General features: G+C 37.5%; 1 protein-coding gene across 1 annotated transcript; it reads right to left on the minus strand.

The window, feature by feature from the left end:
- Nucleotides 1–6583: 6583 nt before the first annotated feature.
- On the minus strand, nucleotides 6584–21095 carry LOC132547799 (calmodulin-lysine N-methyltransferase-like). Its single transcript, XM_060211603.1, has 11 exons — nucleotides 21006–21095; nucleotides 17374–17552; nucleotides 16960–17021; nucleotides 16416–16476; nucleotides 15926–15980; nucleotides 15585–15648; nucleotides 11343–11403; nucleotides 10513–10587; nucleotides 8840–8903; nucleotides 8291–8419; nucleotides 6584–6797 (listed from the first exon to the last, which is right to left on the minus strand). The coding sequence occupies exons 1-11, from the start codon at nucleotides 21063–21065 to the stop codon at nucleotides 6711–6713; spliced, it is 897 nt and encodes a 298-aa protein (XP_060067586.1). The 5' UTR covers nucleotides 21066–21095; the 3' UTR covers nucleotides 6584–6710.
- Between the last annotated feature and the right edge of the window lie 257 nt (nucleotides 21096–21352).

Below are 21352 nucleotides of genomic sequence, written 5' to 3' on the forward strand. Positions count from 1 at the left end.
GCCGGGTGGCAAAAGAATAACGCCTTTCACCATGCTGTCCGGAGTTCAATTCCCGGAACGTACGTGAAAAAAATTTGGGGTCACCTGTCCGTCACGCGGGTTTACCAAAGTGCTCCGGTTCTCTCCCACAGTAAAATCCCTCGCATGCTTACATCCGGGCCAACAATAGTGATGTGTGTGTGTGTGTGTTCAATTAACTTGTTTCGCAATTGTTGTAGAATAAATAAAGTTTATAATACAAGAAAGGCTCTCCTGAACTATGTGTATCTCTCATGCAGGGTCAAGGTCACAACGATGGTATTTTTCAAAAAGCATCTTGTATCTCAGTGAAAAATGATACTTTTTACTTCTAACGTATGAAACATTGTAGAAATCATCTTTACAATATAAAATTACATGTACCTAAACTATATTGTACATGTCACGAAAATGTAAATTGTTTGTCAAATTATAAAACTGACATCTCGTGTTAATGTGGAAACGTGAGACCCTGGGGCCATGAAATTCACAATATTGGCAAAGCATCTTAAGAAGAACATTTCATTCTACCGAATTTGAAAATATATATTTTTGAAAATATATATACGTTTAATTTAGTCCATTTCATGACTTTTGGCTGCATCCCTCAGGTCCCATGAGAAATGTGAAGGATATAATTCCTAATCCCAGGAGATTTGGTTCATAAGTTATTGAACACGTGAGTTGTCTTCGGGTGGACGGCAGATGAGGCACGATGGACCATAGACAACATTAGACAAAAGGCTATCATCATTTGACAGTTTTGTCAAAGATTTAGCTGTTGAAATATGCATCAAGCTTAACAACAGCACTTTATAATTTTATTCTATGCATTCGATATTGTCTGTTTGGCGTTTTTATTGTATCTTATCATGTTGTGTAGTGTTGTATGTAATGGAGCTGTCCTGAACTATATCTATCTCCCACCCAGAGTTAAGGTGACAATATACATCTGAATCCTATTTAATTTGTGATTTATATTATAATATATGATAATAAATTTATTCAGGAAAGATTTGCACAAATGTATACAAAGCATGATAAATAAAATACATGTTACATAGTACATAAGGTGAAAAATTGACATAAATAAAACATGCAACACCGGAACATAAAATCACAATAAAGACAGCTGATATATATGTTAAACAAATCTATCCAAGGATAGCCCAAAAAGCGTAATAATATACGCTTATTTCCGTTGGGGTCCTTCAAAATGTAGATTAAAAAAAAGATTATCTGTCTCAATAGTAAACATAATCACTGTTATGTTTATCTTTCATTTTGTCTTGAAAGTGACGTTTTACTTGAGATTTGAATCTAACTTTTTTGGGTATTGTTTTTGTATTTTCTGGAAGTAGATTCCATTCTTTAGCTCCGACAAAACAAAAGGATGTATATTCAGCTCCATGAATCATTGGCAGAGTAAAATTATATGTTGATGAACGAGTATTTTGCAGACACGGATTTTTTTCAAAAGATGCATACATATAATTCGGAGCTTTTTCATGGAAAATATTAAACATATGATTCAATCTGAGCTGACTTACTCTTGAAACAACATCAAGCATGTTTACCCGAAGAAAATCATTATGTGTCAGACTGTACCTATTGTGAACATTCAAAATAAATCTAATTACTTTGTTTTGTGCTACTTGTAAATTCGTTTTAAGTTTTTTCGATAAACCTTCGTACCAACTAGATATCAAGACTTGTCTAACTTTCACATTTTTGTATTCCTAAGAACACATATTTTTTTCAGGAAACATCCTCAACCAAAGAATGATAAAAACCTAATGTAGTTTTACTTTATTTATTTGTATGTTCACCTGGAAAAAGATATGGATAGATATGCAAATTCAGGGCCCTTAACCCCTCAAATACAGAGTTATTGTCTTTTGTTAAAAAATGTCTTGACCAGAGCATAACTGCTTGCATTCAAGCTAGGATAAAGAAACTCAGGGTATACATTGATTATACTTGGTGTAACATGAAAAAAAAAAGACCCAAAACCTCTTAAGTAAAGTTTTACTCCTTTGTTAAAATTTTGTGTCTACAGCACAACTTTAAATTTTTTTTGCATTAAAACTAGGATAATGAAACTTGATGTATATATTGGTCATACTAAGATAACGTGCAGTATACCAAATTCATAGCCTGCGACCCCTTAATTTCAGAATTATTGCCCTTTGTTGGGAGCAACATTAGTTTCACTGACTCTATTTTATTGTATCTATTTTTATATTGTCTGTTTGGTGCTTTTTTATGTATCCCATCATATTGTATATTGTCTATTTTGTGTTTATACTGTATCTCATCATATTTTATATTTCGTGTTTATATTGTATCTTGTCATATTGTGTACTGTCTATTTGTTGTATCTCATCATATTGTACATTGCCTTATTTGGTGTTTAAACTGTATTTCATCATATTGTATATTGTTTATTGAGTGCTTTTATTGTATCTCAGGATATTGTATACCGTGGTATATGCATGTAGCTCTCCTAAACTGTAGGTATCTCCTACCAACAGTTAAGATGACAATATTCATCTGAATACATTTTTTTAGAATTGACATTTATATTAAGAATAGTTTGACTTTCACAGCATTGAATTCCTATGATCACATTTTTTTCTCCTCAAAAAGCATCCTCAACCAATGAATGATAAAAACAACAAATGAAATCATTTTACTATATTTATTTGCATGTTCACCAGGAAAATGATATGCATAGTGTTTGTGGAAATGGTTCAAAACCCTTCATTTCCATGTAGACATTAACTACAGCTGTATATTTAAATACAAAGGTATGCATTCAGTCAGTACATGTACATCTGTACTCTATGGAAAGTTGGTACAACATTCTCAATGCTTTATCTGAATTACTTCATACCGAATGCTTAATGTGAAATGTTAAATCAGGAAGTGTTTTTATTGGGGATGTGATAACTGGAAGGGATACACAAAGCATTCATGGCTGTTTGTAGACATATAGCTAGGGTCTATCTCATAATAAAAGTGTCAAGGACACTTGTAGACGCTGTGTATGATGTACATGTATATTGAAATAAAGAAGTAAAGAATGTGTTATAACAGTATGGAATGACATGTGATCTTCAATGATTGGTCACCCTTATATAACAACGACTGCACATTAGATTTCATTTCAACTGAATAAGAGTTGATAAATGCTTGCTCACGATTGTACACATACCACATCATCACAACAATGTACAGCGTACACTTGATTTACAGGACTGATATACCACATCATCACAACAATGTACAGAGTACACTTGATTTACAGGACTGATATACCACATCATCACAACAATGTACAGAGTACACTTGATTTACAGGACTGAAACACCGCATCATCACAACAATGTACAGAGTACACTTGATTTACAGGACTGAAACACCACATCATCACAACAATGTACAGAGTACACTTGATTTACAGGACTGAAATACCGCATCATCACAACAATGTACAGAGTACACTTGATTTACAGGACTGAAATACCGCATCATCACAACAATGTACAGAGTACACTCGTCATCAGAACTGCTGATATTTAGATAATTACTAACCTTCATCAGCACAAACCAGAATTTATCATAAAAAGCCAACTCTACACTAATCATTGTTGTTTCATATTTAAAATGTCATTGATAGCAAAAGGCACAACTAGGGCACTAACCTAATATATACAGAAAGTTTTGTTGAGTTGAGTGGAATGGTTTTGAAGTTGTAGCCTGGAAAGGAAAAAACTAATTTTGTGTTTTTTGGCTATGTTTCCATGGTAACACAAAATGTACAAAAAATAAAGAAATGTCACGAATAGCAAAAGGCACAACAAGAGCACTGACTTGATATATATAGCAAGTTTTGTAAAGTTGTGTTGAAAGCTTTTGAAGTTATAGCACGAAAAAGCTCTCAAATGTATGGACGGATGGAGACCAAATTAATATTCCCCGCAAACATGTTTCGTGGGGGTAAATACAAACTCCCAGTTTTAAAATCATGTCAAAAAAAAAATTACCCTATCAAATTGATTGATCATCCACTTTATTTGCCTGATCTTGCTCAATCAGACTTTCATCTATTTGCAAATTTGAAAAAGGCCATTTCCGGTACCCACTTTCAGTCAGATGATGACGTCATATATGCGATGGAGGACTTTCTGAACAGTCAAAAGAAAAATACTTTTTTAAAAGTGGCATTGAGGCCCTTAAATATCACTAGTGTATAGATACTGATGGGGATTATGTCGAAAAAATAATGCAATATGTCTGCCAAAAGTCAAACCCTTAAATATGAGGCTCACAACTTATCAGTCAGCCCTCGTATGTGCTTTGTTGGGTCTTTTTGTAGTGTAAACTTCAGTCCAGGCTATAAATAGCCTAGCTAGCAGCTGATCTATGTGATGACTATATAAGACGAGTATCCTACAGATGCACAGCATGTAAAAGGTACTTCACATTAAGCATTTCACATTCAGCATAACACAACACCTTATGCATTAACATTTGGTGTAAAGGATATACTATGTTTAGTATAACATATTCTCATAAAGCATTCAAAGAAAATATCCAATTAAACAGAATGTCACAAACAAAATAAACAAATGACAACAACTCTTTAACATTTATAAATGACAACATAAGCCAACTAAACATTTGTTCTCCTCAAAAGAGATATTTTCTAATGACTTTGTCATTTTGAAAGCTTTAAACGATTAGAGATAAAGTTTTAGTGTTAAGCCTTTCACATGTGATACCAGCTTTCCATAATAGCCTTATATCAATCACAGAAAAAAATTGTTAACTTTTACTCTGTCTAGTAAAACAGTTGGTGTCCATGATGTTGCTTGTAAGAAAATGCTATAAAAATATATCCCTCACTGTTATCATGACATGATAATGATACATATACATTACCAAAGCTAACATGCATGCACAATCAAAGTGAAATACACTCCATCCTTTAAAATACTTGTATACTATAAATGTCATTTTATTGTCGGGACATCAATTTCGAACATACAAACACAATGATGGATTCAGACATAGGCAACAGCTGCGTATGGAATCTGTAATTTGTACACATGTATGTGCAGTATCTTTAACACAAAAAATGTAAAGGTAAGATTACAATCAAACTTATGTATGTTTATAACACCATGGGTATTCACCACATACCAGCAGACTAGTCCAGGACAATTTTGAAACAAATCATACCAACAAATGAAATCGCATGAGAGGTTTTACTGATTTTTTTGTCTGCTTTCCTGTTGTCCTAGATACAGTATCATATTGTCAGATGTAATTGTACATATTTATCTGGACACTAAATTAAAGGTTTTGGTATCTAAGACAACTTTGTATTAAAACTTTCTAGATTCTAGAATAAAGAGGATTTAAAACTCTTATAGAGTGTATTTTTCATCATGTAAACAGTAGCAGCTCATGGTGAATTTTTCTTGATATATGACAATAAATGTAGCAGGTCTGCATAATCGATGCATTAGCCCCTAATAAGATATTAGGACAAGACAAATGGAATGTGTGTCTATTTATATAATTTACGAAACAAAATGTCTATAAAGCATAGAAATAGGTAACTTAAATTGCTGAGCTTTCTAATGCTGTTAAAAGTACTTCACATAACATAGAGGAATGATGTAACAAACATTCAGTACTCAGTACTGTTGTTCCAATATCTACTTTAAAAGTTAAAAAGCTTTAAAAACAACAATCAGCAACTTTTTAAATAAAAATATTCCTACATAACACAACTGTATCTACATCAATTAAGCAAACACTGAACTTCATTCTACAATTATGTGGCAACGTTGCATTATTGCTTCTTAACCCTTAGTAAGTGATGGTGTGATTTTAGGGCCCTGAGTGGGAAATATCATAAAGCTGGGGAAAGTCATGTGTATATAGAGGGCTGTCATATTTACATCGTATACAGGACAAAGTCATGTTCACAGGACCATCACACACAGGACAAAGTCACACATAGGGGAATGTTCACAGGACCATCACACACAGGACAAAGTCACACACAGGGGAATGTTCACAGAACCATCACACACGGGACAAAGTCACACACAAGGGAATGTTCACAGGACCATCACACACAGGACCATCTTACACAGGGGAATGTTCACAGGACCATCACACACAGGACCATCTTACACAGGGGAATGTCATTCTCTGGTTCAACATACAGGAGAGTATTACTATGTGCTCATAGAAAACAATATTTTTTCCTGTAGTTGGGCTAGTGGTGTAGAGGTTTGTCAGGACTTATAAATAAACATCAATACAGTGTAGTTGGAATCATGGGTTCAATTTGCCTTCTAAGATTATGGTAATGCATACACAAAGGTATATACACTCAGATATTTACTAAAATGAAATATGTTCTAAAAATATGCCAAAGCACTTTTGTTTCTATTTAATTAGAAAATGTAAAATATGTTTGTATATAAAATTAGATGTACACCGTAAAATCTGTAGAACCTCATCTAAATAAGAGTACACTGAGTATTTTGACACCTTTCATTCTGAGTAACATGACCTGGATATTGTTCAAATAATACCTATATCTTTGGTGCATTTAATCAAAATGAAAATTGGAGGTTTAAACCGGTATCTTGTGAAATATACAAGTATCAGCTGGCCTTGTTGATGCGCTTCATGGACAGGAACAGTGGGAAGTGAATGTTGGCATCATAGTGCTCCAGTCCTTTGGCATCCATCTGGAAATGACAAGTCAACAACACATTAGTATTGGACCAAGAGTTTGTCTACCTTTGATAGGGGTCAGATAAAAGGTTTATAACACAAATGGCTCCTTATTTCATATAAAATATTCATATGCTATTTTAAGTATGCTTCATGTAATAGTTTACAATGAAAAATTTGAGAAAATTAAAAAAACATCAGACTGTAGATACTATACATTGTACCTGTTTGTGTAGACTCCAGACTGCAGATACTGTACATTGTACCTGTTTGTGTAGACTCCAGACTGTAGATACTGTACATTGTACCTGTTTGTGTAGACTCCAGACTGTAGATACTGTACATTGTACCTGTTTGTGTAGACTCCAGACTGTAGATACTATACATTGTACCTGTTTGTGTAGACTCCAGACTGTAGATACTATACATTGTACCTGTTTGTGTAGACTCCAGACTGTAGATACTATACATTGTACCTGTTTGTGTAGACTCCAGACTGTAGATACTATACATTGTACCTGTTTGTGTAGGCTCCAGACTGTAGATACTATACATTGTACCTGTTTGTGTAGACTCCAGACTGTAGATACTATACATTGTACCTGTTTGTGTAGACTCCAGACTGTAGATACTATACATTGTACCTGTTTGAGTAGACTCCAGACTGTAGACTATATATTGTACCTGTTTGTGTTGACTCCAGACTGTAGATACTATACATTGTACCTGTTTGTGTAGACTCCAGACTGTAGATACTATACATTGTACCTGTTTGTGTTGACTCCAGACTGTAGATACTATACATTGTACCTGTTTGTGTTGACTCCAGACTGTAGATACTATACATTGTACCTGTTTGTGTTGACTGTAGTTTGTGTACTGTTTGTGTTGACTCCAGACTGTAGATACTATACATTGTACCTGTTTGTGTAGACTCCAGACTGTAGATACTATACATTGTACCTGTTTGTGTAGACTCCAGACTGTAGATACTACACATTGTACCTGTTTGTGTAGACTCCAGACTGTAGATACTATACATTGTACCTGTTTGTGTAGACTCCAGACTGTAGATACTATACATTGTACCTGTTTGTGTAGACTTCAGACTGTAGATACTATACATTGTACCTGTTTGTGTAGACTCCAGACTGTAGATACTATACATTGTACCTGTTTGTGTAGACTCCAGACTGTAGATACTATACATTGTACCTGTTTGTGTAGACTCCAGACTGTAGATACTATACATTGTACCTGTTTGTGTAGACTTCAGACTGTAGATACTATACATTGTACCTGTTTGTGTAGGCTCCAGACTGTAGATACTATACATTGTACCTGTTTGTGTAGACTCCAGACTGTAGATACTATACATTGTACCTGTTTGTGTAGACTCCAGACTGTAGATACTATACATTGTACCTGTTTGTGTTGACTCCAGACTGTAGATACTATATATTGTACCTGTTTGTGTTGACTCCAGACTGAAGACTATATATTTTACCTGTTTGTGTAGACTCCAGACTGTAGAATCATACTCCTCTTGTACAGTAGTATGAAACTTCTCTTCTGCTAAACTAACAAATGCATCAAATGTTTTTCCTCGCCGTGGTGCATACATTAATACCTTCCCCTATAAAAACAATCCAATATAAACACTTAGCATCACTGGAGTTATCACCCTTGTTTTAAAAATTACCTTAATACAATTCAAATCCAGTGTATGATGTAATAGAAAGTGAAATTATGCAGGATTTGCTTCACAATGTCACACGTACATAAAGATTAATGTAAGATAGGAACAATTACATAGAAATCTGATTGTACAGTGTAACGTATCAGCTGACCTACACATTACAGCATAATCTAAGGACTGAAATGGAGATGTAAAATCATGGCTTTCAGATAAACCAAATCAAAAACCACTCACATCATGTTTGTCTGCAAAGCTTTGTCATTTATAATGACTGTGAATTCCATGACACAATAGTTCATTGCTTTAATACAGTGTATTTACAGTTAATAAGTATAAAAAGTTAAATGTGAGGCTTACTTGTGGCTTCACCATTGTATAAACGAGGTCCACCAGATCTTTTCTCCCATCATCAAAAAACAAACTGAAATGATAGAACAGTGATACATAACATATTCTATAGATCTCATTCACCATAATAATTTTCTTAAAAAAATTGTGAGGAGGTATTCTGACCTGTGACTACACTAGCTCATTGGTAGGTAGAAATAGTGAGGCATATATGCTCCTGGCAGGCACAAGATCCTATTTCAGCAGTGAACACTGTCTTCTAAATCATAAATATAGAAAATTTGTTTGTAAGGCAAGCTCCTGAATGACTTTTGTATCAAATATGATAAAGGGACATATATAAAAAGGTTAACTGCTCATTTCTTGTGCGATAAAAATGTTATTTGCTATGTGTCAAATTATTGGTATTTACATAGGATTATACAGCATAACTCTGTGTAGTTAAAAGATATATTGAATATTTGAGTATTACTCCAATAACTTATCTAGATTCCTGGTTTTAAACTGGGTAACTAGGAAAGTACATAGTTAATATTGCATGGGAGTGTGCTGCTGGACAACAATATGTTTATATGACCACTGCTGACTACAATATGTGTGTATGATCACTGCTGACAACAATATGTGTGTGTATGAACACTGCTGACTACAATATGTGTGTATGATCACTACTGTCTACAATATGTGTGTATGATCACTGCTGACTACAATGTGTGTATGATCACTGCTGACTACAATATGTGTGTATGATCACTGCTGACTACAATGTGTGTATGATCACTGCTGACTACAATGTGTGTATGATCACTGCTGACTACAATGTGTGTATGATCACTGCTGACTACAATGTGTGTATGATCACTGCTGACTACAATATATGTGTATGATCACTACTGTCTACAATATGTGTGTATGATCACTGCTGACTACAATATGTGTGCATGATCACTGCTGACTACAATATGTGTGCATGATGATCACTGCTGACAATATGTGTGTATGATCACTGCTGTCTACAATATGTGTGTATGATAACTGCTGACTGCAATATGTGTGTATGATCACTGCTGGACTACAATATGTGTGTATGATCACTGCTGACTACAATGTGTGTATGATCACTGCTGACTACAATGTGTGTATGATCACTGCTGACTACAATATGTGTGTATGATCACTGCTGACTACAATGTGTGTATGATCACTGCTGACTACAATGTGTGTATGATCACTGCTGACTACAATGTGTGTATGATCACTGCTGACTACAATATATGTGTATGATCACTGCTGACTACAATGTGTGTATGATCACTGCTCACTACAATATGTGTGTATGATCAGTGCTGACAACAATGTGTGTATGATCACTGCTGACTACAATATGTGTGTATGATCACTGCTGACTACAATATGTGTGTATGATCACTGCTGGACTACAATATGTGTGTATGATCAGTGCTGACTACAATATGTGTGTATGATCGCTGCTGAACTACAATGTGTGTGTATGATCGCTGCTGAACTACAATATATGTGTATTATCACTGCTGATAATATTATATAAAATGTGAAGTGATGGTACAGTTAAAGATTTAAAGTAATTGTAACATTTTATCTATGTGAGCTGTAATGTTAACTGGAAATAGTGTAAGTGTTAAAACATACATATATATACATACCAGTCTGCACAGAGGACAATATCAAACTTCTCTACAAGGGATTCCTCCACAGGTCCACTCCCCCACCGCAGCATTCTGAAACAACCAGAATACTTCAGTATAGTAGCCAATTTATAAGTTTTTATAGAGAACATATGTCCAACAATTATAAAGCCTCACTTGATCTTTGATAACCCCATGTGCAGTTATTACCGTTGAAAACTGCAGCTATCAATATACTGTTTCTTCATAAAAAGGTTCAAATTATAAATAAACAATGTACTTCTAATTTGTTCTGGCTCAGATTTTTACTTAGGTAAAAACACCTTTAGTCAGTTTGTACATGTAGATCCTATATAAATTCTCAACTTATCTAAAACATTATGGAAAATAGTTGTCTTCATTGATACTTGAAAACCTATTGAAACAAAGACTTGTCTTACATTTCTGTAAGCATATCAAAATGTGATATACAACACAATTACAATGATAGAGTAGTCACAAGTAGTGTAAGGTAATTGAATCTGAAAATATCAATATCAGAGTATCAGCTTTATATAAAAAATGGGGAAAGCCCTATGTTAGTAACATAGTGATAATTCACTACTCTAAAACCTCATATCTCTCTTAAACTTAATTATCCTTGAAACTAATTATCCTGTCAGTTCTAAATGTTGACATCTAACTCATATATAGATATGATTAAGCATGTAAAAAAAACAAACATGATACAATATCATAAAAGACATCATAATGAAACAAATGAGTCACAGATTTTACAATTTCATCCATACAACTCACTCTTAACATCTTTAATATCAATCAAACCACATCTGTATAACAACATGTACCTGCTGGTGACTTTTGTTTTCCCAAAGGCTGAACTGTTATTGTCAATTATCTTGTTCAGATCTGAAAAAAATATGTTTAAACAAGAGATTAATATTTGATGATGTCACTGATAGAGGGCTACTGGGGGAGCCATAATGTCACTGACAGAGGGCTACTGGGGGAGCCATAATGTCACTGACAGAGGGCTACTGGGGGGCCATAATGTCACTGACAGAGGGCTACTGGGTGATATTTAATGTCACTGACAGAGGGCTACTGGGTGAGCCATAATGTCACTGACAGAGGGCTACTTGGTGAGTCATAAATGTCACTGACAGAGGGCTACTGGGGGAGTCATAAGGTCACTGACAGAGGGCTACTGTGGGAGCCATAATGTCACTGACAGAGGGCTACTGGGGGAGCCATAATGTCACTGACAGAGGGCTACTGGGTGAGCCATAATGTCACTGACAGAGGGCTACTTGGTGAGTCATAAATGTCACTGACAGAGGGCTACTGGGTGATATTTAATGTCACTGACAGAGGGCTACTGGGTGAGCCATAATGTCACTGACAGAGGGCTACTTGGTGAGTCATAAATGTCACTGACAGAGGGCTTCTGGGGGAGTCATAAGGTCACTGACAGAGGGCTACTGTGGGAGCTATAATGTCACTGACAGAGGGCTACTGGGGGAGCCATAATGTCACTGACAGAGGGCTACTGGGTGAGCCATAATGTCACTGACAGAGGGCTACTTGGTGAGTCATAAATGTCACTGACAGAGGGCTACTGGGGGAGTCATAAATGTCACTGACAGAGGGCTACTAGGGGAGTCATAATGTCACTGACAGAGGGCTACTGGGGGAGTCATAAATGTCACTGACAGAGGGCTACTGGGGGAGTCATAAATGTCACTGACAGAGGGCTACTGGGGGAGCCATAATGTCACTGACAGAGGGCTACTTGGTGAGTCATAAATGTCACTGACAGAGGGCTACTGGGGGAGTCATAAATGTCACTGACAGAGGGCTACTGGGGGAGTCATAATGTCACTGACAGAGGGCTACTGGGGGAGCCATAATGTCACTGACAGAGGGCTACTGGGGGAGCCATAATGTCACTGACAGAGGGCTACTGGGTGAGCCATAATGTCACTGACAGAGGGCTACTTGGTGAGTCATAAATGTCACTGACAGAGGGCTACTGGGGGAGTCATAAATGTCACTGACAGAGGGCTACTGGGGGAGTCATAATGTCACTGACAGAGGGCTACTGGGGGAGCCATAATGTCACTGACAGAGGGCTACTGGGTGATTTTTAATGTCACTGACAGAGGGCTACTGGGTGAGCCATAATGTCACTGACTGAGGGCTACTGGAGGAGTCATAATGTCACTGACAGAGGGCTACTGGGGGAGCCATAATGTCACTGACAGGGGGCTACTGGGTGAGTAATAATGTCACTGACAGGGCTACTGGGTGAGTCATAATGTCACTGACTGAGGGCTACTGGGTGAATTTTAATGTCACTGACAGAGGGCTACTGGGTGAGCCATAATGTCGCTGACTGAGGGCTACTGGGTGAGTCATAAGGTCACTGACAGAGGGCTACTGGGGGAGCCATAATGTCACTGACAGAGGGCTGCTGGGAGAGCCATAATGTCACTGACAGAGGGCTACTTAGTGAGTCATAAATGTCGCTGACAGAGGGCTACTGGAGGAGTCATAATGTCACTGACAGAGGGCTGCTGGGAGAGCCATAATGTCACTGACAGAGGGTTACTTAGTGAGTCATAAATGTCACTGACAGAGGGCTACTGGGGGAGCCATAATGTCACTGACAGAGGGCTACTCGGGGAGTCATAATGTCACTGACTGAGGGCTACTGGGTGATTTTTAATGTCACTGACAGAGGGCTACTGGGGGAGCCATAATGTCACTGACAGAGGGCTGCTGGGAGAGCCATAATGTCACTGACAGAGGGCTACTTAGTAAGTCATAAATGTCACTGACAGAGGGCTACTGGGGGAGTCATAATGTCACTGACAGAGGGCTACTCGGGGAGTCATAATGTCACTGACTGTGGGCTACTGGCTGATTTTTAATGTCACTGACAGAGGGCTACTGGGTGAGCCATAATGTCACTGACTGAGGGCTACTGGGGGAGTCATAATGTCACTGATAGAGGGCTACTGGGGGAGCCATAATGTCACTGACAGAGGGCTACTGGGTGAGTAATAATGTCACTGACAGAGGGCTACTGGGGGAGTCATAATGTCACTGACTGAGGGCTACTGGGTGATTTTTAATGTCACTGACAGAGGGCTACTGGGTGAGCCATAATGTCACTGACTGAGGGTTACTGGGGGAGTCATAAGGTCACTGACTGAGGGCTACTGGGGGAGCCATAATGTCACTGACAGAGGGCTACTGGGGAGCCATAATGTCACTGACAGAGGGCTACTTGGTGAGCCATAATGTCGCTGACTGAGGGCTACTGGGTGAGTCATAAGGTCACTGACAGAGGGCTACTGGGGGAGCCATAATGTCACTGACAGAGGGCTGCTGGGAGAGCCATAATGTCACTGACAGAGGGCTACTTAGTGAGTCATAAATGTCGCTGACAGAGGGCTACTGGAGGAGTCATAATGTCACTGACAGAGGGCTGCTGGGAGAGCCATAATGTCACTGACAGAGGGTTACTTAGTGAGTCATAAATGTCACTGACAGAGGGCTACTGGGGGAGCCATAATGTCACTGACAGAGGGCTACTCGGGGAGTCATAATGTCACTGACTGAGGGCTACTGGGTGATTTTTAATGTCACTGACAGAGGGCTACTGGGGGAGCCATAATGTCACTGACAGAGGGCTGCTGGGAGAGCCATAATGTCACTGACAGAGGGCTACTTAGTAAGTCATAAATGTCACTGACAGAGGGCTACTGGGGGAGTCATAATGTCACTGACAGAGGGCTACTCGGGGAGTCATAATGTCACTGACTGAGGGCTACTGGGTGATTTTTAATGTCACTGACAGAGGGCTACTGGGTGAGCCATAATGTCACTGACTGAGGGCTACTGGGGGAGTCATAATGTCACTGACAGAGGGCTACTGGGTGAGTAATAATGTCACTGACAGAGGGCTACTGGGGGAGTCATAATGTCACTGACTGAGGGCTACTGGGTGATTTTTAATGTCACTGACAGAGGGCTACTGGGTGAGCCATAATGTCACTGACTGAGGGTTACTGGGGGAGTCATAAGGTCACTGACTGAGGGCTACTGGGGGAGCCATAATGTCACTGACAGAGGGCTACTGGGGGAGCCATAATGTCACTGACAGAGGGCTACTTGGTGAGCCATAATGTCACTGACAGAGGGCTACTGGGGGAGTCATAATGTCACAGACTGAGGGCTACTGGGTGATTTTTAATGTCACTGATAGAGGGCTACTGGGTGAGCCATAATGTCACTGACAGAGGGCTACTGGGTGAGTCATAATGTCACTGACAGAGGGCTACTGGGTGAGTCATAATGTCACTGACAGAGGGCTACTGGGGGAGCCATAATGTCACTGACAGAGAGCTACTGGGGGAGTCATAATGTCACTGACTGTTAATAATGTCACTGACTGAGGGCTACTGGGTGAGTCATAATGTCACTGACAGGGCTACTGGGGGAGCCATAATGTCACTGACAGAGAGCTACTGGGGGAGTCATAATGTCACTGACTGAGGGCTACTGGGTGATTTTTAATGTCACTGACAGAGGGCTACTGGGTGAGCCATAATGTCACTGACAGAGGGCTACTGGGTGATTTTTAATGTCACTGACAGAGGGCTACTGGGGGAGCCATAATGTCACTGACAGACTTGGTGAGTCATAATGTCACGGACAGAGGGCTACTGGGGGAGCCATAATGTCACTGACAGAGGGCTACTGGGGGAGCCATAATGTCACTGACAGAGGGCTACTGGGGGAGCCATAATGTCACTGACAGAGGGCTACTGGGGGAGTCATAATGTCAATGACTGAGGGCTACTGGGTGATTTTTAATGTCACTCACAGAGGGCTGCTGGGTGAGTCATAATGTCACTGACTGTTAATAATGTCACTGACTGTTAATAATATCACTGACAGAGGGCTACTGGGTGAGTCATAATGTCACTGACAGAGGGCTACTGGGTGATTTATAATGTCACTGACTGTGGGCTACTTAGGAGAAATATTCATAAAGAGTCAAAACAATACTTAAAACTTACTGTCCACAGATTCTTCATTGCCATCTGTCAACAACATGCTCTCTGCCTCAGACAAAATGGACAGCTGGAAAAAGACAGATAACCCAAATTTAAAAACTTCTAACCTTTTCAGACTTTGACTGTTATGAATGACAAATAATGCTAAGCTTAAGTTAAGTTGATGAATTAGTGTTTTTACACATAGTAGAAAGACCATCTATCTATGACTTTATTGGAACTGAAGTGACAGAACTACTTAGTGTGGCAAGGCAGCAAACACACAGATACACACATCATACACACCAGTTATACATTATACATAATACACATACTGAGACTGGACATTCTATATTTAGACTTACCATGACCCCGGCCAGACAGGTCATCCCACCTCCAAGTTCACAGACTGCTGCACCCCTGTCAATAAACCTTCTCTGGTAAGTATATCAAATTAGCTTACACATTATAATTCACTTTTTATGTTTCCTTAGATTCAAATAGTTTCTCAAACATAAAACTGAGTGAGCACAATTAGTACTGAGGAGGTTCATCTATTAATCTTTGTACATGAAAGATGCTGAATTTCATCAACTGTAGCAAATTGTTTCCACTTCACTTCAGATGTAATGTATTTTGGTTGATAGGGCTGTAATTACACTGTTATGTAGTGTGTACATATTGCTGTTATACGTTGTTGTAATACAATACATTGTTTTGTGATTTGTAGATACAGCTGTAATACATTGTTGTGTAGTTTGTAATTATATGTAGCTGTAATGCAGTGGTTGTGCTGTACATAAATATGCTATCACTATGCGACTGATGTAGATATCCAAGTGAAACATTAAATACCTGAAGTCATTAAGGTACTTTTGAGTGTGGTAGGCCATCACTTCCTCCGAGGGCCACACACCTGAAATAAAAACACCCTGGGCTAGTGAGTACTGTGATGTAACTATGAATGGAACATTGGGGAGATGTGTTACCTCAGACATAAGATACTTATTCTTATGACGTACCTTTCCAGTGATTTTTTTTTTTTGCAGTATTTTTAAAAAATTTGCAAATACTATTCTAGTAGAAATTATCAGTATTTTAGCATTACAATAGTAACAGGATATGATAAAAATCACCAAAAAAAACCCCATTATTATCTTTTTCTTGGGAAATTTGATAGCATCATTATAAACAGTTATCAAAGTTGAGGAGAGACATACACATGTCACTTTTTTGTATCACATAGAAAGTTCAATTCTTTATGTATGATATCATTATTTCAGTAGTTGAGACCATCAGAATTACATAAATGAATGCAATGATATACTCCAATTCATTTCAAATTATTCAAAATACTAGCAAAGTTTTCATCATCATGTGAGAAATTTAATTGACTTACAAACATTTCCTGTATTGTTGAAACCAAACACAGTCTCAGGCTTTATCGTCCCAGCCAAATGTCTAAAAAATCATAGACATAACAGATGTATTATATCTTGTATAAAAACAAAAAGGAACTTCTACAACCAGAAAATCCATAGAGAGGCTATATATGCATTTGATTATACAGTGTATATTGAAATACAAAATCAATTTTTATACAAATTTACATAAAACTTTGATTCATTACCATACATCCGTAATCTCACACTCAAAGTGGGAACAAGCTTATCATAAGACAATGAAATAAACCTGGCTTTTCTACAACACTGAAAAAATTACGTTTTGACTTTTTACCAAACATAGGTCATTTGTCAGTAAGTGTCAGATTTGTACAGAATGATATATGCCAATATTTAACTGAGTTATCTACCTTATAGTCATAGAAAAGTTGAGTACTTCTGGACAGGTGTAGCGGTGCCATGTTGATCCACAATTCTTCACATTTTCGGCCGTAGAAAGTTCCTGAGTCTGTAGTAGGCCATAGCTGCCAAACCGTCGTACAGAAACAGCACTTTGACAAGTCTCATCAGATCGTTGTCCTTTCAATGCCTGTGAAAACATCAAGTAATCGTATGGTGTTACAATGTAACAGTAATTTGCATCCACTTAATATTTTTCAATTTCCTTTCTGATGGTGTATGTCTGGACACCAATAAGAAGTAAGTATGAGGAGAGCTGGACATAACAAGATGGTCCTATACAGAGTAGATCCATCTTGGCCTCCCTTGTGTCTTCAGCAAGACAATGATACAGATTTCATTGAGATTGCTTGTTGTATGTAAAGGGATAAAAACTTTGACTGAACAAAAAATAGGATTCAACCTCAAACTGGGAGGTGACACATGCAAGTACATGCATTAAGAACTTTTGTTTGTTTAGGTCAACTTTGGAGATGTTTTCAATACAAAGGTCTAAAGTGAGGCATTACTGAAATGATAAAACACAACGTTTGGAAAAAAAAGTGAACCTGAGATGTTGTAGTGTGTAGCCATGCATTTCCATTCTTAACTTCAAAGACAGTGAGATGATTTAACTCTTCTTGAGAGATTTCAAACTTTACTCAACTATCATAGTCTTACATTAACAGTAGGTGCATGTACAGTGTTTCTTTATTCTGGTTCCCATACTATATGGCAGCAACAGACTGCTTAGGAAATAAATAAATAAATAAATAAATAATTTTTTTAGATATATTTTGCTTATTTTAATGTGTCAGATATGAATAGATGTTGCATGTGTTATGAAATGTGTATTATGTTGAATATAACAATCTGTGAAAACATCTATGCTGTTTGATTTTTTAAAATGATAGGCTTTCTTTTACTATCATGTGCCGAGTTTCTTCCAGACAGCTACAGATGGACAGTGGACAGACAGAAAGTTTATTTCTATACCATATAGCCTCCCCACCCACTTGTTTATGAGAGTATAAAAGGAAAATGAAAAACAATCATATAGAATGATAAATTTGGTCAATATCTGCCAAAGCAATGCTGAATTATCACATTAAGAAGAGATATGCAGAAGAGGTACATACTTGTTCGGAACTCCAGATCTCACCTATAGTTTTTATGAAATTTCATGGTGTTTTCCAATATTAATCTATTGTATTTGTTTGATGTCCACTTTTGTCCGTTCGTTGTGTCTTGTATGTTGCCACTATAGTATTCTCTGAGAGTTTTATTTATCATTATTTGAATCAGACTCAAGATACCTGTATGCAAATATAAAGTTTTTTCTTCACTCTAACCTTAATTATAAAACTTCTGATGATCTGGCAACTTCCATCTTCCCTGTAAGGTGTAAAGAGAAAGGTCCTTAACAATGGATGACATGCACCTAAGTGAATTTGACTCAGGTTACCAGTACATCTAGGGATCACCAACAAACAAATCATGAGCAAAATCAACATGGAGATTTGAGAATTCTTTTGCCAAAATGTTAAAAACAAATTATGGTCAGAAGCAAAAAAAAACAGGGACAGTCGGGAACTGGATAATTCCAGAAAATAAACATGATAACTTGTAGGGAATAAGATGGTCTGTAAGTTTTTTTGAGCTGGCCTTTAGAGAAAGAGTCCTTCTATCATAGCCATAATATATATGGTGTACAAAATTGTTAAATACATATATATCTTTCACTAATATGTATTAAATCCCTGATACAAAATCTTTATGGTAGTGTTTTTTAAACTGATTGTTGATTGATCTTAAAGCCAGAAATGTCTCTAATATTATCTAACAAGAGTACCGCAAAGCGGAACAAAATATGACCGTGAATATCCAAAACAGCAAAGAGGCATTACTCTTATTCAAATCGTCTAATCAAAACCCCGTTCAGAAAAACACAATTTCATATCATGGTGATTCAGCCTACCAAGTTTCATAAAGATCGGCTGAAAAATGTTGGAGGATATCTCCGGACAAGATTTCTATAGTGAAATAAACAAAGGGGCATAACTCTTATTCAAATCATCTAATCAAAACCCCGTTCAGGAAAGCACTTCATATCATGGTGATTAAGCCTATTAAGTTTTATAAAGATCGGCTGAAAAATGTAGGAGGAGATCTCCGGACAAATAAAAGTTTACGCCGGACGGATGGACAGCGCCATACCATAATACATCTGTCTTTCGACGGCGTATAAAAATGGGGGGAGGGAGCCAACACCGGTCCAGTAAGTAAGATAGGATCCTCAGGCTGGTAGATCACTGGAGGATGGATACTGAATGGTATGCAGGGAGTCACTTAATAATATAATTAAAACATGGTAGTAGAAGTGAACTCAACATCAACCAGCTTTTGAAGTTTTGAGCTTCAGGAATTTCATCAACAAAGATGTGTATATGGTTCATGAATATAGGCTTTTCAGCTGAATATTTACATGGATGATCTAATAGCTAAATTCTGTGGCTTATTAATCAGATGTTCTGTAGATATGAAGATATACAACATTACAAAATATTTATCTGTGGACAACAAAGTCCACAAGTAATGAAATACTGGTCTTTCGCTAAGAGACAACTACAAACTAATAACTACAACATGAAAGACCCAATCTAAAGGGATGGTGGGTTTCATTTAATATCTTAAAACCATGTCAGTGCTGGAGGCCTGGACCTGGTCACTCCACAGTGCTTTGGAGACTGAACGAGCAGGTCAGTGCATGTGTAACATACAAACCTGTTAGGTTGTTCATGGCTAGAACATGTCAAGGTAAGGAGGTGATTGGCTGACCATACAAATCCCCTTCTCAAACAAGAGGGTCCCCAAGGTCCCATTGCCCCAAACTTGGCATGCCATAATTGGAGGACTGGCCCCAAAATGATCAACCTGATAAATGTTGGGGCAACCTGACAAGAATGACACTCCATCCCATCTCATTAATTCTGTATTAATTATTTAATACCTACACAATGTGGTTGAGAGCCATGTCTATGTATTTGTTGTTGGGCCATGGTGACTGCTTGCATTGCTGCACTCCCCAGTACATGTTACATACGTACACAGTACCAGTGACTGCTATTTCAATCAACAGTCTGATCTGTCATGATGTGTGCAATCAAACGTGAGCATAAGATTTTTTTTTACGAACATGGGTCCAAGATACAGTGGCAGCAGGGGGATTCATATCCAAAAAGGATTCAGAGTTAATGTTCCCACTGATGGCATTAATTCTTGTTATAATCAACTTTAAATTTCAAGGGAAAAACATAGGGCATTCAAACAGTTAAAAAAGAAAGTAATGTCGATTGTTCATCTTTTCATTTAATATGAAAATAGGACAACTTTAATACTGTACTGTTCCTGTAAGACTAAGCTTATTATATAGATATAGTTATCGTGGAATATATATAGTCTCGTGCCAACTGGACAGTTTCAGCCAGTTTACGCGAAAGCAGCCGACACCAACAACTGACTATTCGACATGTGAATACCATGCACTGATCGAGCACCTGTTAGAATTAGTGAAAAATTCAAAGATATATTTATGAATATGTACCTTTGCCAAAAGTTTCCATCGTTCCCGGGCCTTTTCTGAAGAATTAAACTGTTTACTCATGATTTAAATATGTCCTATTGATAAAGCATCATATAGCCATATGTCTATTCATAGGGAAATAACGGTTCACAACCAAGGACGCCAAAATTTTTCCACGCAAGGGAGCAACCATTACAGGTTAGCTACAGTTTTTTTCATAAAAAAGATCACCCGCAAGACTGACAGTATTTTAATTTGTGAAGATAAAAATAAATAAAATTAACATCTTAAAAACCAAATTATTTTGATTCTCATTTGTCAATGTAAGTAAAAGAATAATATTAGATAAATACCCATAATGATTTCTC

Source organism: Ylistrum balloti, unplaced genomic scaffold (genome assembly GCF_031769215.1).
Source record: "Ylistrum balloti isolate Yb309-2 unplaced genomic scaffold, AGI_CSIRO_Ybal_v1 Utg369978, whole genome shotgun sequence".
In the NCBI taxonomy this organism is placed as follows: Eukaryota; Metazoa; Mollusca; class Bivalvia; order Pectinida; family Pectinidae; genus Ylistrum; species Ylistrum balloti.

What these genes read in the sequence shown, in the direction of transcription:
- LOC132547799 (XM_060211603.1), bottom strand. Translation starts at nt 21,065, where the DNA reads ATGAGTAAACAGTTTAATTCTTCAGAAAAGGCCCGGGAACGATGGAAA. An exon ending in AACTTTTCTATGACTATAAG is followed by an intron (nt 17,022 to 17,373) that starts GTAGATAACTCA and finishes ATGATTTTTTAG; the next exon opens with ACATTTGGCTGGGACGATAA. An exon ending in AAAACAAAAGTCACCAGCAG is followed by an intron (nt 10,588 to 11,342) that starts GTACATGTTGTT and finishes TGGTTGTTTCAG; the next exon opens with AATGCTGCGGTGGGGGAGTG.